This window comes from Protopterus annectens, chromosome 12.part0, assembly GCF_019279795.1.
Source record: "Protopterus annectens isolate FY-2018-M chromosome 12.part0, PAN1.0, whole genome shotgun sequence".
NCBI lineage: Eukaryota > Metazoa > Chordata > Ceratodontiformes > Protopteridae > Protopterus > Protopterus annectens.
The window spans coordinates 1,540,801,952-1,540,819,527 of NC_056746.1; the positions used below are offsets into that span (position 1 = coordinate 1,540,801,952).

The 17,576-nt window shown below is 43.8% G+C and overlaps 1 protein-coding gene across 3 annotated transcripts in view; it reads right to left on the reverse strand.

Annotated features, from left to right (window-relative positions):
• The window catches only part of LOC122817286 (voltage-dependent T-type calcium channel subunit alpha-1G-like), a 1,023,270-nt gene that overhangs the window by 5,128 nt on the left and 1,000,566 nt on the right, over positions 1–17,576 (reverse strand). Inside the window, exon 31 of one of the 3 annotated variants that reach the window (XM_044090512.1) lies at positions 2,397–2,497. The exons of the other annotated variants lie outside the window; for them this stretch is intronic. Coding sequence (XP_043946447.1) covers positions 2,432–2,497 — 66 coding nt within the window. The 3' untranslated portion in view covers positions 2,397–2,431. The remainder of the gene's footprint in view (positions 1–2,396; positions 2,498–17,576) is intronic. 3 annotated transcript variants of the gene reach the window in all.

Here is a 17,576-nt window from a genome sequence, read left to right on the forward strand (position 1 = left end):
TGTGTGTGTGTGTGTGTGTGTGTGTGTGTGTGTGTGTGTGTGTGTGTGTGTGTGTGTGCACCTCACTATGAATAACTGTGTCTCATTTTATTGTCACCATTATTTGACACCAAAACATCTAAATCATTGGGGAGCTAAGAGTGAAAACAATGACACTCCTATGGCTGCAGACCACTCCTCCTAATGTGGGGAGGTCTCCCACACATCCAAACTGTATATAGAAATTAGAAAACCTCAGAGAAGTTAGAGAAAATAAGGAAAAAATAAGTAATAAAAAGTAATAGGGAAAACACCAGGCACAGGATTCCCAAGCACTTCAAAAGCCACAGCAGTCCATTCAATGTATATTTAAAAAACGAACATTCTTTTATTCACATCCAAAACACCATAAGATTTAACACTTTCATCTATTGTACCATAAACTTCATCAGAATAAATAAAAGAACCAGACACCACTGATATTTATACCATTTTCAAGCCAATGAGTTCATTAATTAACAGCAACTACTTCATTAGCTTAAAGCAACAGTAACAATCTGCCATGTGAGTTCCAGTTTAAATAAAAAAAAAAAAAAAAAAAACAGTATGAATAACCATTGTTGTTCATAAAAAATGTTAAAAACCAGGGGCACAAGTTGCATTTAAGAACAACTGCCACCTCACCTCTCTCTCTTTCAAAATAGCTTTTATACCCCCCCCCCCGTATTAATGATAACATTACTATTACAACGTTGCTGGAATTGAGACAATAGTAGATATAACAATAAGTATGAGTGTATCAATGTTATAAATATACCACACTATTATACATGTATTGTATATAGGTTAAGCTTCAGCTTGTCATTAGAACATCTTATAGTATATTTATTACAAGAACACAAGTTTACAGCATAAAAACGTTCATTGCTATTAGGTTTTTAATATTTTTAATATTTTTAACATTTTTCAGCAATGGTTATTCATATTGTTTATTTATAAGTTTTAGTGTTTTATATATCCTTTTTTTTTTATTTAAACTGGAACTCACATGGCAGTTTGTTACTGTTACTTTAAGCTAATGAAGTAGTTGCTGTTAATTAATAAACTCGGCTTGAAAATGGTATAAATATCAGTGGTGAATGTCTTTTTATTGATTGTGATGAAGTCTATGGTGCAGTAGACGAAAGCGTTAAATCATAAGGAGTTTGGGATGTGAATAAAACTCAGTCTACACTGAGTGGACTGCTGTGGCTTTTGAAGTGCTTGGGAATCCTGTGCCTGGTGCTTTCCCTATTACTTTTTATTACTTATTTTTTGCTTTTTGTAGTAGATAACACTGACAGTTTTGGAAAATAAGGAAAACACAGCACTGACCTTCCTGTTCTTCTCTAAATATAGCTATCATTACAGGATGTTCATAGAGTAGTACTAGGCTTACTGCCCTTGTGGACCATTTTAAGTCTAACCAATTACCCAATGTATGAATCAAACCCTTGTATCTGTAATGTAAATACCGTAACCATTATACCAGCCTCCCACGTGTGTGTGTGTGTGTGTGTGTGTGTGTGTGTGTGTGTGTGTGTGCACGCACGTGTATGCGTGTGTGTGTGTGCGCGCGCACGTGTATGCGTGTGTGCATGTGTGAGTGTGTGTGTGCGTGTGTGCTATATTCAAAAGTTGCATCGAGGGTAAGGATAAACAGGGGGAGTCTTACTACCTAGCACCCTGCATGTCAGTGTTCTACACTAAAGCACAATCAATGATAGACATTCTTACATTCTATATTGGAATTTTGGTAACTGGATAGTTTCACTGAGATATTCAAGTTGCTTTTACAGAATCAAACTAGATACATTTATCAAAGGTCACATAGTATGCTCAGCTCTTTATTCATATTTTTTACTGCTTCCTAAAAATGCCTTTACAGGCAGGTTCTTGACATGACCATCACTAAAGGTCAGTTACATGGTGATCTTTGAGATTTAAACAACATTGTTAATGTTTCTGCAAAGTTTTTTTCTTTAAAGTTGTGAGCTATAGATGTGCATTTTCTATGCAGATGGAGCTGACATGTCATTTTAATGATGATAAATGGAATGGTCATGGGATGTGTTTGTTCAGCTGTGAATATTAGCATGCAGATCATATGGGGACTGGGTGACATGAAACAAAGTAATCCTGATATCATGCAACAAAGAAGCAGAAGCAAAGCAAATCATAAAAATAAATAATGAATACATGCATCTGACAGACATCTGTTTAAACAGTCCATTGTGCTGTGTTAATAATGAAAGTAGAGTGAAATCACAGTCACTAGTCTGTAAGAAGTTAGCAAGGCCTATTACAAGACTTGCAAGATATTCCATCTTGGCAAGTGCTGGCCACTCAGTCAACATTGCTTCTTATTTCAGACTTACTCAGCAAAAATGCCCAGGATGGAATGAGTCAAAGGTTATGAGCAGGAGTTGCGATGGCGAAGGACAGCATAATGAGGAGTCATAGAGTACACAAGACTTTGCTGCACAATACAGAGACAGAAATGAATAAAAGAAACAGAGATAATGTTATACAATCATCATTAATACTAGGCTCTCTGCACACAAAACAAACGCTGCATAACCATGACATATTTATGACACAGAACCATGGCAGATGTAGTACATCTGAAGTCACTTACTACCACAAGTGTGACAGTAGCTCTAAACTGTGGTCTGGGAAACAGCTCACCTGTGATGAAACATATTTCTGTGCTGTCTTCTACAGGCTGTATCTACAAGTGGGTGAACCAAACCAAATAATAAACCATTTATTGAGCTCTCATTAGAGGTGCCATGGAGTGGCATGCTTGAAGACCTATTTAAATTAAGAACATTGGAGCACTGTGTAACTCAAGGATAAAAACACTAGTGGAAGTGGTGGAATATTTCTCAAACTTAGCTCACATGGATACTTTGTTGTAGAGTCTACTTAGTATATGAGCAATAAATAAATGAACAAGATTCTATGATTCAGTACATAGGCCCTTAATTCACTGTTTTCATAAGTTCATAGGTAAATACTGTGGGCCATTTTAAGCTTAGCTAATTTCCCTTTCAAATGTAAGAATCAAACCCTATACCTTGTGGCTGTGAGGGAAACACTTAAAGCATTATACCAACCTCCATCCCTAAAATAGATGCTAATAACTTGATGTAATGTTGTTTGTGTAATGTTAATACAGCGATGTAATGTGGCCCTTTGCTGGAATTGAACAGCAAGCTATGTAAGTCCACAGACTAATGGCTGGTGTATGACTCACATGAGTCACAGTGGACATATTTTGCTATACTTCTGCTATAAGGCTTTGCTCTGCTTTTCAAGGAATTATGTCACACCTTTGTTTGAACTCTTGCTCAAGTGTCAGTTCCTTATGCATTTGTTCCTTTTACTTACCTTCATCCTCATCAGCTTCACAACACCTGCTTCTCACTAGCTACCTGTGTGACTTACCTAATTTTTGTAAATTTCTGTAAATGTTGTCAAACTGAAGCACTAGATAGCTACTGACACAGTTCTCCAGCTATTGAAAAACTACTCTGTTAGATGAGACCCCTGCAAGTGGAATGTGATTTCTAGGCAAACATTCCTGTTGCTTTATTATCACTTATTCACTGAAACAGTCCTTCTTTTGGCATTTTCAGATACATACATTTTGGTGTGGGCATATGTCTACATCAATATTTTTGTAAGTGGTCATACACTTTCAATAACTGCAAGGTTTCCACATTGTGTCAGATAAAAATGGCCCATTTTCTTTCAGAATTGCTACAAGGACTGAACAACCTCCCATGTTGTTTTTTTTTCATAAAGTCACAAGCTTGTGCTAAATGCAAAGTGTCCTTTTAGCTACAAAACCCTACTCCATTAGACTAAGAAGGCTCCCCTTCCTGTTTGCAACCAGATATAGTTAGCAGACTGAATTTTTACAGTTACAAGCTTCTAATAACTACAAAGAGCTCTATCCAAATGAAAAACGTCACTCCATCAGCCAAAGCAGATCTCCTCCTTATGCAAAACCAAGAATATCATGAGCAGTGAACAAGTTGCAATATAATTCAAGGTCTTATCTTTTAGAAACAAAATGCAGATAAATGTATGCATTAAGCACATTGTCTAGACTTTCATACCCTATCTCTCTTTTGTCCATTTTGTCTTCCATTATGCAAGTACATTTTGTTGTTTTTTATGACCCTGAACTCTGTTGAAACAGCTTTGTATGCTTTACGTACTCTAAGCTATTTGTTGTAGTGCTTAATGTTATTCATTGAATCCTAACCTTGCTTCTGTGTAATGTTTCGTAGAGGTTGCTACTTCAAGGAGAGTAGGCCTCAAAACAAGGACCACGCCTGATTCAGAACTGCTAACAGAACTTTTGGAGCTTGCAATTTTTTATACTTACTAATGGATGAACAGCGGATTCATACATTTATTCAGTGGTGAAGGTCAGAGTTCCACAACTTTCAAGTAAAGCAACCTCTGGGAGTGAGCTGCTATATTATTTTTTTCAGAAAGAGTCCACAGACAGCAGGGTTCATCCTACAACTGCAGCTAGTTGTGAAGATTGTTTCCATCTGAGACAGACCCGCTGAAAATGGATAAAATTATCCAGTCGGACTTTCTCAGTAAACCAATGTCAATAAATAAGTAGCCTCCCTACATAATTTTCCTTATAACTCCAGAACTTGACTGTCCTTATTCCCACATTCTCCACTGTTAGAGTACTACTCAATCATTTGTCTTGAATAAACAGGATCTATTTCTATTCCCACACTAGCAATGGCCCTAGTGCACAATAATGCCACTGATATCTGCAATAAACTGCCATAGCTGCAAGGGTGAAACCATGCATTTCACATTATAGGCCTTAGATCATATCTCGGCTACTTCCAGTATACTTCTGCAGCACTAATGCAGCTGAAGCTCCAGACAGATGAAATAAATCAAAGCTTCAACTGTAGGAAAACAAAATACAGGGGAAGGCAAAATTCCCATGTAGCTCCATACTTGAATATATCATTTCCATGACTGACAGTTGGTGCGAGGTTAAGGTTATGATATCATAATGTAGTTTATGTTCCATGTTGCACAGTCTGTACAGCTTTCTATGTTGGTAGAACAACTGAGAACTTAGCACATATGTTTACAAGCATAATTGTATTTTTAAGAAGAAAGCAGTAGAAGCACTTTGTTCAGGCATTCATTAATGCATACAGTCCATAAATATTTTTGTTTTACTGCTTGGGTTGTGTCTCAGGGACTTGTGTAGAAAATATCTTATACTATAATGAATATTTGCAGTCACAGTTACATTTTCCTGCTCTTCCTGCTTAGTTCCACTAGGTGTGGGCTTATTTTTTTCGAGAGACCCAAGTTGGAATTTATACAAATGGGGAAGTTTGGCTACATTACACAGGAAATTCAGTTTTGTGTGTGTGTGTGTGTGTGTGTGTGTGTGTGTGTGTGTGTGTGTGTGTGTGTGTGTGTGTGTGTGTGTGTGGTGTGTGGGCGTGTGTGGGTCTGAAGGGGGGGTACCATAACGCTGGATTTTAGAATGTTAGTGGATGGAGTTGAAGATGTATAGATATAGACGGTAAAACAATAATTTTGATGACTGACTTGAAGTCGGTGAGTTGACTGAATTGAAGCCGGTGAGTTGAGATACTGGCAGTTGTTGATGTGCAAGGAGCTGAGGACTATAGAAGGTGTGCCTTGGAGTCAAGTGATGGAACAAATTGTGGAAGGAATTTAAATGACAGGTCCAAATCCAGCTGAAAGTGATGGAACTCTTCTTGTGAGATATTCTCTTTGCAGGGAGAGCAGACAGTGATAAAGAATGACATAAGGATGAGCATAATAAACACACTGATGAAAGGAAGGGAACAGTTAAAAGAGCATCCAGTCACAGAGCCTCTTTACAAGGCACAGAATTAAGTAGAAACAACATGCTATACTATTCTGTTTGGAGAGAGAGAGAGAGAACTCCATGCAGACAAAGCTTTTGGGCTAAGACTGAAACCTTTTGGCTTGTAAGCTGCCGACTTGTGATGAGTAATACATTTCAGAAAAGTAAGTCTGTTTGATGACTGATTTGAATATGTAAGCATTTTAAATAAATCATTGAAAGTGCATTTAATACAAAACAGACAATTATCTATGGTCTGTATACACACTTCAAAGCTTTTCTGTTTAACAAAACAGTGTTCATACAATTATGTTCTGCAATTGTAATAGTGGAACAAATTTAGATGGCATTAAAGACTTAGGGCAGGATTCACGAAGCCTCCGTGTAAGAGTTATAACTCTTACATGGAGGCTGCAGTTAAACGGAGTGATGTCAGCATGCTCTGCATATTCATGAGAGCATGCTGAATCACACCTAAGGCTAACACGGTCCGTGGAAGACAGTAGGGGGCGTGTCCGTAGGCCGAGCCTGCAAGCGGACATGCCCCCAGAAGAGTAAAATTGCCCAAAGTAAACACCCACGACAGAGGCCATGGAAATGTGAATAAACACAACACAACACATGCCCCCACAGACTATGAACATAAAATATATAAATGAACATGTTATATAATTTTTTCAATCGTAAAGATGTTTGCCCGTGTGTGCCCTCGTTTGCGCGGGCGTGCCCGTAGCTTAGCCACAGTTAGCAGTCAGTGGAAAAGGATATAAGAACTAAATATGCCAAGTAAGACAAGAAGCAATAGCGTAGTGGTAGAGACGTCGGCTGAAGAGCAGGCATTCATGGTTCGAGCCCCCACAACACCAATTTTTATTTCTAGTAAAATAAGCACGAAACAAGTCCCTGACAAACATGTACACATATAAAATCATAGTTTATGTAAAATGTAATGAAATAGTCCATTTATTTTGAAGAAATGTGAGATAACAAAATAATAAAAGATGCCAGATGTGCCTATATCTGAGCTACAGTTTAACAAGGTGAGTGCATCTGCCCGTAGGTGAGCAGTAGTTTAACAGGTGCAAAATGAGTGCCCGTAGGTGAGCAGTGGTTTAACAGGTGCAAAATGAGTGCCCGTAGGTGAGCAGTAGTTTAACAGGTGCAAATTGAGTGCCCATAGGTGAGCAGTGGTTTAACAGGTGCAAAATGAGTGCCCGTAGGTGAGCAGTGGTTTAACAGGTGCAAAATGAGTGCCCGTAGGTGAGCAGTGGTTTAACAGGTGCAAAATGAGTGCCCGTAGGTGAGCAGTGGTTTAACACGCTGAAACTATGTGCCCCTAGCTGAGCTGAGCGTAATATGCGTGCTGATAGCCAAATGAGGCTTAAACCAGCATACCCCGTTTGCGCGGAGCTGCGCACCGCGCAAACAAGCCAACCGGCGGGCAACGTTCAGCAAGCTGTATCAAAACTGCCTTTACACAGACACACCCCTCAGCTTGTCTAGACAGTCATAAAAAATAAAAAGCAGTGGCTAGGTTCGAACCCAGGATACTATACACCATAGTCAAGGTACTGAACCACTAAGCCATGACAGCAGTACCTATAAATGCAGTAATAGCAAATATATAGGAATGAATACAAAGTGGAGCATGACAAAGCAGGTTTAGTGAAGTTGATACAATTCTAAAATGGCCAATCAAAGATATGTGTGGGAAAAACGGCCTATATAAGCCCCATAGGTGGGAATACACAGCATAAACGATTGTAGAACTGACTTGCAGCCAGAATGACAGGAGTAGGTGAGGGTAGTTGCTTTCAAGCACAGAGGTGGGGCGTTGAGGAGTCCAGATACATGGTCTGGCTCCTAGTCCACGATCATGAGGCCCAACTCATGCAGGGCCAGGTCCTGTGGGGAGCATATAGGGCTGAGGCGTGGGACCGGTTGGCTCATGATCTCACCAGTGCCGCAGGGATTCCAAGGACTGGTGAGCAGGTTCGTCACCACCATGCGGACCTGAAGAGACACAAGCAGGACCAATTGAACCTTTGGATCCAGGAGGCCCGGCAAATGCCCAACGCCCCACTACTGAGTAAGTTACATGTAATTATGTATGTAAGAATTTAAACTAGCTGATATTATGGAGATGTGTATTCCAATATTACTTAATTTATATTACAGCTGCAGGTGTCCGTTCTGCGAACCGCAGAGCCTATGGCGATAGGCTGGTGCGGTTGCGCCACCAGGCAGGTCAGTAATCCTCTCCCAGTAACTGTAAAGAAATATAAAAGTATGACAGTTAGCAAAAGAGTGCAGTGTAGTCACTAAGTAATAGAATGTGCAAGTAACAAGTGTAAGAGTGTTTGCAAGTATTGCTTGATTACAAAAGTGTGTTGCAGTCTGTAATCCAAACAGAAAAATTAAAATGTCTGAAATAAAGTCTGAAATAAAGATGCCCCACCTGTAATATAATAGTACACAACCTGCAGCACGCTGAAAAGTACAGCTGCAGAAGATGAGCAAATCACATGTGTGAAATATACCCCTGTTGAAATACTGAAACATGACAGAAGTGAGACTGCTGGAAAGGATTGTAATAACTACAGGTAAAACATGTCAATAAAGCCTAGAAGTAAGTACCATCCTGAATAGTAAAATGAAAACAAGTGAGAGAGTGTGAGAAAGTGTCATGAATCCAGCAATACAGTAGTAATAACCCTGAATAAAGTATACTGCAGTCAGTACAGAATGAAATGCATGTGAGAAGCAAAACCAAACAGCGAAATCTGTTCAAAGTGTTGCTGCAGCTGGAATGTGTATCCCAAAATCTGGATATGTTGCTCTCAGTCTGCAATATGCAGATAGTATGATTGTCTGATATACCAAACATCCACAGTTGTCTATAGCTATATAAAGCAAATGTAGCAGGATGATGTAGCTGAACAAAGCTAGATATGAATGTGTATGAAGAACAATAAAATGTATATTGATGTAGCAGTAACAGTCCTATCACCAAGTTGAAGTAGTTATCATATAGGAAACTGTAGTTAGAACAGTAGTGTGTATATATGTGCAGCTATTAGAAATGTACAGCATATGTATTGGTATTCGAAGGTGTTAATATTATTTTCTTCACCCCACCCTATAACCACATATAACCCATTCCATGTGAAAATGGTATGTGCAATCACAATTAACACCCCTCAACATTTGTCCTGTTGGGTCATAAATATTTGCATGTCCGTTGATGCATCTGCCCTGTTCATACATCCAAACCTGATGGCCTGCTGCCATCAATCAACCCTGCATGTTGTTGGACTGTGTATTGCTGTTCAAATTATGCATGTGTTATGCTCGCTGTTCAATGGTGTCATATCTGGGTGTTTGGTTAATGGGAATACTAATGCATGCTGTTACAACTAATTGTGAATGGTATTATATGTCACTAACCCAAACTGTCATGACATAATGCAAAACATAGGACGACAGGGAAGGCGGGGTCCTGCGGACCTACCTCTCCCACCTCAGCTGGCGAGTGCACCTGGCACTAGTGCCCAGTCTGGACCCTCCTCCGGTGGCCCTGTGCCACCTGTGGGTGGAAGCGCTGCAGGGGATGGGGCTCGTCCCCCCTCTGCAAGTGTGGCCGGAGGAGAACCACCACTCACCCTCCGTAGCGTCTGGACTGTGGTGCGTATGGAGATCCAGGACTCTGTTCTTGGGCCCCTACGCCAGCTTGAGGCACAGGTGGCACAACTTACGGGCATGCCTGTTGCCTGGCCTACACAGCCCCCAGCACAGCCCCGTCCTGGGCAGTGAAGGAACAGTGGCAACTACCTATGGGTGGGGATATCAGTTCCACTGTTGCCATCTGTGGGCTCATGGGCTCTGGATATCCAAACCTCCTTGCCCATCAATTGTGTAACCCCCCCACATGTGTCATACACCGCCCCTGTATGTGTCTTGTTTGTCTTGTCTGTTGACCTACCCAACCTACCTCCCCAGCTATACCGACTTCCTTCACCTGACATACCACTCTCACCTTAAAAAAAAAAAAAAAGGGCACTCTGTACCCACAAAAATATTACGCCCCATACATTGCTGCCCATTCCGCACACATGCCTGCTGGACATGGAAACTATCAATTACAATTGGCTGTACAACAAGTATTATTGTTGTCCTGACACCTCTCTCAGGGGTGGAAGGTTTCAAATGTCACACCAAATTACATACATATGCACAGCTGTTGCTGATGAAGAAATGGGCAGCTATGGGCCTTACCTACATCCCACCTGCAAATCCCAAGCTTGTTTCCCTACTGTCTTACCCTCTTTGTGACCCCTTTTTCACCACTTTCCTGTCTCCCCATTTTCATTTCTTTCAAAGAAAATAGCGCGGGTGTGCGCCAGAGTAAGCACTGTTAAGCGGTTGTAATCGGGTGTGCGCGGAGCTAAATGCCAGTGCGCATGCGTGAGCTCCGCGCAAACCAGCGCTAACCCGGTTACAACTGCTTAAAAGTGCCTTAATCACTCTGATTGACAGGTCCTGTAGTCAGTTCAAAAGCAAAATAAAATACCACTGTCAGTCCCGAACCCAGGACCTTGGAAACAGTAGTCTGTATGACCTACCACTAAGCCATGACTCTTATACAAGAGCATTGTGCTAAAATAAATATATCATGTAATAGTAGGAATGAATGTAAAGGGAATATAGGATGTGTAGTACACAAAGCATGTCATTTAGAATTACTGTCAAAACTAGTGGATTCCCATAATAGTAGTGTGTGAACAGAAACAGCCATGCTAGTTGGTAGCTAGTAGGTAATAATGTCAGTTAATGTACATATATAAATGTATGTATATTTACATATATATATATATATATATATATATATATATATATAGTTGTAGGTGTCATTGTGCATACACACTTACTACAGGGAACAGGAGAGAGGAATGGAGAAATGTGAATCTACAACACAGCCTGAATCATGAGAGAGATACTAACCTTTACACTCACAGAACGGTGTCCACAGCATACCAGCATGGTCCCCGCCTTACAATCTGAAAGGGCAACGCCTATCTCACATACCCTTTTATAGCACTGTCCTGAAATCACAGTGAGAACTGCAATCAGTACACAACTGGCTGCATGCAATTAGCAAATGCTGGCTTACAATTGGTGCAGAGGCCATCACATGGACCTATGCAGATACCTACAAAAGCATCCTGTACTAACACTCCACACATGCAATACATTCATTGCACTGTCTGGAAGCAGACAGAGGGAGAGAGACAGACAGAGACGGAGACAGAGAGTGAGAGAAAAAAAAATACACACGCTACACACTGTGAGTCTAAGCTGTCAGCAGTGACAGTAGCAAGCTGTGCCAGCAGCAGCAGGAAGCAGAAGTAGTGGTAACGCAACCAGCTGCGACAAACACAGGTAATGTAAAGTAGCAGGTTAATAGTCTGCATACTGTGAACCCTCCAAATGTGTCATAGGTCTGTATCTATAGGTATGTCCATGTGATATGTTGTGTGTACGTAGTTCCACCAAAAGGGGATGACTATACATTACATGTCAGTCAGTGTTAGGCCATGATCCTGGCAGCAGTTGTCTGTGCGCTGCCCTCAGCAATGGCTGTAGTGACTGTTTTGAAAGGTCAGCCATGTTCAAAAGGCAGGATCAGCCCATCACAAAGGCAAACTGGCCGGGAACAAGTGTCTGCAGGTACCCAATATCACTGTATATGCGTCCCATACTGAATAATTCCATAGCTTAGCAGACCAGGCCGGTTATGCTTATGATGTAGTAGTTCCCAGGGTCAGTAGAGGTGCTTCCTTAGTGGTGTGGGACCACTGTTGCTGTATGCCAGTGTCCAGGTACATATCCTGTAGTATGGCCAAGGTTAAATATCAGTCTTATATGCGGTTGTATATGTCCTCTTGGAGTGAGTAGCACACATCCAGGGAAACCATCAGGTCACAGTGATGCTGTGTGTTCTGCTTTGCTGAGGGCGGCCCTCACCTGGACATGTGAGATGATAGGGAGGTTACATACAGCTGTGATAAGTATTTCAACTTGTGGGGGAGAAGGAGGGGGGATACGTGCACCGAACCTGTCTGCAAGAATGTTGCCAATATCTGTGTGTTCGGTGAATGTTAAGTAGGTGTGTATTAACTCAGAGCATATCTGAGGCATTTGGTCCATATGTGTAACATAACTGAAGAAGGCCTTGTGGTTATCTATAGTGTTTGTGGCCATTTCCCTCCCAGAGTAGGCCATGGCCATTGTTATGAGAGACCGTAGCGTATTACCAGTGCTGACCACAGATGCCTTCCCTTAATGTGAATCTGCTCTGTCCTGCAGTAGCCTCCTGCTATTGTTATACAATCTGCCTCTGTCTGGGGTCCACCGGACAGGATGCCTAACCTTTGTGCATAGGGTCTGGGTTAGAAATTTGTGTGCAAGTTTCATGCAATCTGTGGGATGTCCATGGTAAGCATTCACAAAGGGGTTAGCAGTGTGGGTTGTGGCTTCCACTGGCCCAGTGGGCTGCATGGATACCATCTCAGTCCTAACAAGTGAATAACTGTCTAATCACATACATATCAAAGTAGTCTACTGTGCTGGTGGTGGTGGTGGGATATGTATATCCAGGCCGAGTAACTTGTGTCCACATCACCCTAGTGGATGGCGGTCCACATACAGTACCTTGGTATGAACCCCCAGAGTGAGGTTGTGCATTGGACCTGTCGCAGTGTGCTGACCGATGGGGCATGCTACTATGTTGTATGGAATGTGGCAGGTATTGTTGCACAGGTGTTGGCTGAGCACTGATATCTGGCCATGTACTTGTGTATCCACCACGAGACACACACATGCAACATATGGGAGTAGTAGTATATCACTACACATGAGTATCATGTATAGTATGTGTGCCATATATTGCTGACATAGTCTGCTGATATCCTGTTTGTGTTCTCTTCCAGGAGATGGCGCATCAGCGTAATCCCACCTACTCTGCAGCGGAAGATGAGGAGATACACCAGAGCCTGGTGCGGGAGTATGACATACTGTTTTCCCGCACCAGCCAGAATCAGCAGGAGAGGGCTGCACTGTGGCAAGACCTTGTCCGTAGGGTAAATGACATTGGCACGCATAATAGGACATATGAGCAGGTATGACATCACTGCAGTGATTTAATCAGAAATGTCCGTCAGTGTGCGTCGGATATCCACAGGCAACAGGTTGCCACAGGAGGTGGGGTGGCCACATCCCCCCTCACCAGACTGGAGGGGCTACTCCTAAGTGTTGTGGCTCCAGCCCCGGAACAGCAACAGCAATACACCTGCATCATGATGGAGGCTGGATCCACACAGCAGCACGACATGGAGCGTGCAGGTAATATGCCATATGTACACTTGACTGTTCTGTACACTGTTAGTTTATGCATGTGTAAGGTGTGTCCGTGGTATGTAGCTGTCAACATAGTATGTAATTGTGCATGTGTGATATTGGCAATATCAGCAGCTGACGTGTGAAAGGCAACTGGTGTACTACTGCACTGTATCATATGCAGTATCAATGGCACAGTTGTGTCCACTGACATTAATCTCATCATTTCTTCAGGTCCCTCCGGGGTTACAGCAAGGCAGGCCATCCATGCTGGTGAGTGTGTTTAACAATACCTATAATAGTCCTGATAGTGCTAGTAACACTAGTGTAACTCAGTAGTGCTCTGTGTGTATACTGCGGGGTGTGCATGTGTGCATGTGTGCAGGTGTGCCTGTGTCCATGTGTGCATGTGTGCCGGTGTGCCTGTGTCCATGTGTGCATGTGTGCATGTGTGCCTGTGTCCACGTGTGCATGTGTGCATGTGTACACGTGACCATGTGTGCATGTGTGCATGTGTCCACGTGTGCATGTGTGCATGTGTCCACATGTGCATGCATGCATGTGTGCCTGTGTGCATGTGTGCATGTGTGCATGTGTGCCTGTGTGCATGTGTGCATGTGTCCACGTGTGCATGTCTGCATGTGTGCCTGCGTCCATGTGTGCATGTGTCCATGTGTGCATGTGTGCATGTGTGCATACGTGCATCACTGGTAACATTGTGTGGACACTGTAAACTGTGTTTCCTGTCTTCCTCCCACAGGTTCTGGTGCTGCTCTGGTGTCCTGCAGCAGGGAACCTGAATCTGGTGCCACAGGTACTGGTAATGATGATATCTGTGTAATGGTACAGGAAGGTGTGTCAGGGTCCGCCATTGGTCAGCCAATTGACAGTACACAGCTGTCAACCCCATCATTGCGCACAGTCATCCTGCCAGTACATCCTTTGTCACCATTGTCCCTAGTTGATGGACAGGATACAGTGGGCATTGAACAGGGTAATGTGGTATCTGTGGCACATGCTTCCCCACACAGCAGCCATGGGCAGGGTCCTGCGATGGTACCACACAGACAGTTGCCCATGGGTTCTCGTGGGAGCATCCGTGGGCATACTGCCTCTGCCAGACGTGCCCAGAGAGGTCTGTCAACCTCAGCTATGTTTCGGGCTGTCATGCAGGCACAGTCACGTATGGAAAGGTACACCAGACAGGGTCTGAGGGAGCTGAGAGCATGTCACACAGCCATGACTGACAGTATGCGTGACATCGCGGATGCTATCCGTAATTTCACCGATGTCATAGACAGAAGTTGTGGGGACATATTACAGCAGTTCCACAACCAAATGTCCATGAGCCAGGGCAATGGTGGGCAGTTGCGGCGTCGACGTGGCCGTATGCCAGCAACAGCAGCAGCTGGCAGTCGGCGCGGACGACAACAGGCCCGCGCATGCCCCCATAGTGCCAGCAGCAGCCCCAGCAATGCTGGGTCTGTGCTGTCATCGGAAAGCCCCAGGAGACCACATGCACGTGGCTCTGGACAGTCCCAACAGGGACCTGGGTCCAGTCAACACACTCCCGCTTCTGATGACAGTACCCAGTCTGGCTTAGTACTGGATACGGACCGTAGCACCCCTGCCAGGCACAGGTACCATGTCCATGCCCACAGACACTGATCTGTATGACCTGCTAGGTGCAGTCTGTGGCTGTCCACAAACCCCTGTATATGGCAGCCATGAGGTGGAACTGTGTGCGTGCATACACACATGCGAAATGTTAACACCTAGGGCTACCACATACACTCACAGACTGCACCAACAGTGCCCCACCCTGTACTGCGGTCCCTCACCAACACACATACACACACATGTCAATTGGTGGTATCAGTGGCAGACGCAGGCATACCTAATTCACACCCTGTGCATATGATGACACTGTGCCACCTCCTGCAATCTCCAACATCATTGCGGGAACAGGTAAACACATTGCTGATGCACAGGGTGACTACATAGAAGTGTATTAGTAGTATCATGTTGGTAACAGTACAGTGTGCTGATATGACTGTGTGTATATCCCAGCATGCCTGATGCAGTAACCGTATGACTGTCCTGAATTGTTATCTGCACCCATAGTACGTACCAAAGTGTAACAGCTGCACATTATTGCATGCCGGTGGTAAGGATGTCAACAGATAGCCACATACATGGGTAGCACAGGGGGGAAGCCAATGCAAGTAGTGATATGCAATGATGGACATGTACAGTAATGGTGTCAAGTTGCCCACAACGACTATGCAATGTGGATGTTTGCGCATGTTGATATGTGTGCAGTACCAATGTAATCCAAATCACAATTAACTATGACTTAATATCAGTTCTACCATGGGCATCTGCGCTGTGCATTCCTGGGTACATGTTGATAGTGCCTACATATTTGCACTGTTACTTACTGTTAGTGTTACCCCTTCTTTGTTGTACAATGAACTACTTCCAGCCCTGCTTACTGTAGCTTTGTTTGCATGCATGTTCGCTTGGGGTTCCCTGGAACACTGCTTCCACCTGCAATGCAGAGTTACAGTGCTTCTGTGGACTCCTAGTGACATCTGCATAGCGTACGATACGTATGTCAAGTTTACACATGACAGAACGTCACTGTCCGTCCTGTTCACATGTACGTTGCCTGTGACACATTGCACATGTCTTACCTGGCATTTACCCACGTGTGTAGTCATATATGCCATTGCTATGAAACAGTAGCAGTACACCCACACATACACACCTTCAGTATGTTGTTCCCCATTGGCCCTATGTGTTGTTACTCACCATGGCAATCACACTACTAGGGTAGCATGTGCAAAGGTAACCTGTGAATCACCTCTATGGTCCAGGTGTGGTTTATGTGAGTCATGTGGAAATGTCACAGCTGCCACATGTATGCAGTCAACCATCACCCTTGGCCAGGAACGTACAACACATGTGTGGGATGCCACCACATAGCCAATCTGGGGACTGAGCTCCCTGAACCCAGTAATGCCATACCCTGTCAGGTGGCATGTCATACTACAGTGACTACAATACAAGTCAGACATAGACACGCACTGACAGCATGCTGAACACACTGGGGCATACGTGGGGACTCAGAATAGCATCCTGCCTGAGCATCACACACCTCGGCAGCTGGCACACAGGCATATGTTACGTCGGAACAGAGCACATGCCACACATGGCACACACATCCCGTGTGCCACACACTCACAGCCTGTAGGGCTACACAACACACCTGCTACAGATGTGTCAGGTACCTATCTTGGGCGCTGCAGTGGGGTCCCACTCAACAGGCTGTATATGGTGAAGGTCACAGTGATATGCCTCAGGGGCACTATGGTCCACCACAAAACACATGCATACAGGTCAGTCAGAGGCATGGACACTTTGGATGACCTGAGACATACCTCCCTGGACTACATGATGGGGAACATAGAAGGGATCTCTCAGCATGTGGCACGGGCCAGTATGAGCCTGATCTTGGTTGCCAACATACCCTCACCAGGTATGCTACCACTATATGTAGGAAGGGTGTTGTATGTCTACATTCTGCTCAGTCTCCAATGTCATTCATAGGGTATCCGCTGGCTGTCAACGTGTGCTTACATGCTAGGGAAGCCACAATGATGTGCAAGGGGCAGCTTGCACGTGACAACCATGGCCCAATGTATATTGGCGAAGCTCCTTGATACACACATACTGCCTTATGCTGCAGGACACGGATTACATAGCCACCTCTGTGGGTATCACACAGGTTAGGACACTAACAGTGCTGCTACACAACACCAGCAGTGTACACCACAAGATGCATGCACTGGACACTGTCCAGAGCACGGTGAACTGCAATGTCTGTGCAGTACCAGAGTCCTGATGCATGGCTCACAGGTGCAACCCATCACTGCCAGGTTATGCCTCATACCATGCCTGTCGTCCCCTACACAAGTAACACACATGGACAGGGGGGTGGTATCCCAAGGCACCACAGATACACACACCTCCAGGTTGTTGGCACAGCACAAAGCATCAGGGCCTATTCATGTGCAGCTAACAGTGTGTCGGACTGCCGTCTGGTTCATAGCCTGGCACACACAACCCTCCCACACACAGGAAAACCACCTATCCTCCATAACAACACTGGCAATATGACAGTCTCAAGAACTGTCTTTATATGACTGCATCCAGCCAAACATTGTGCTTGAGCATTACTGTAGCTACAACACACTAG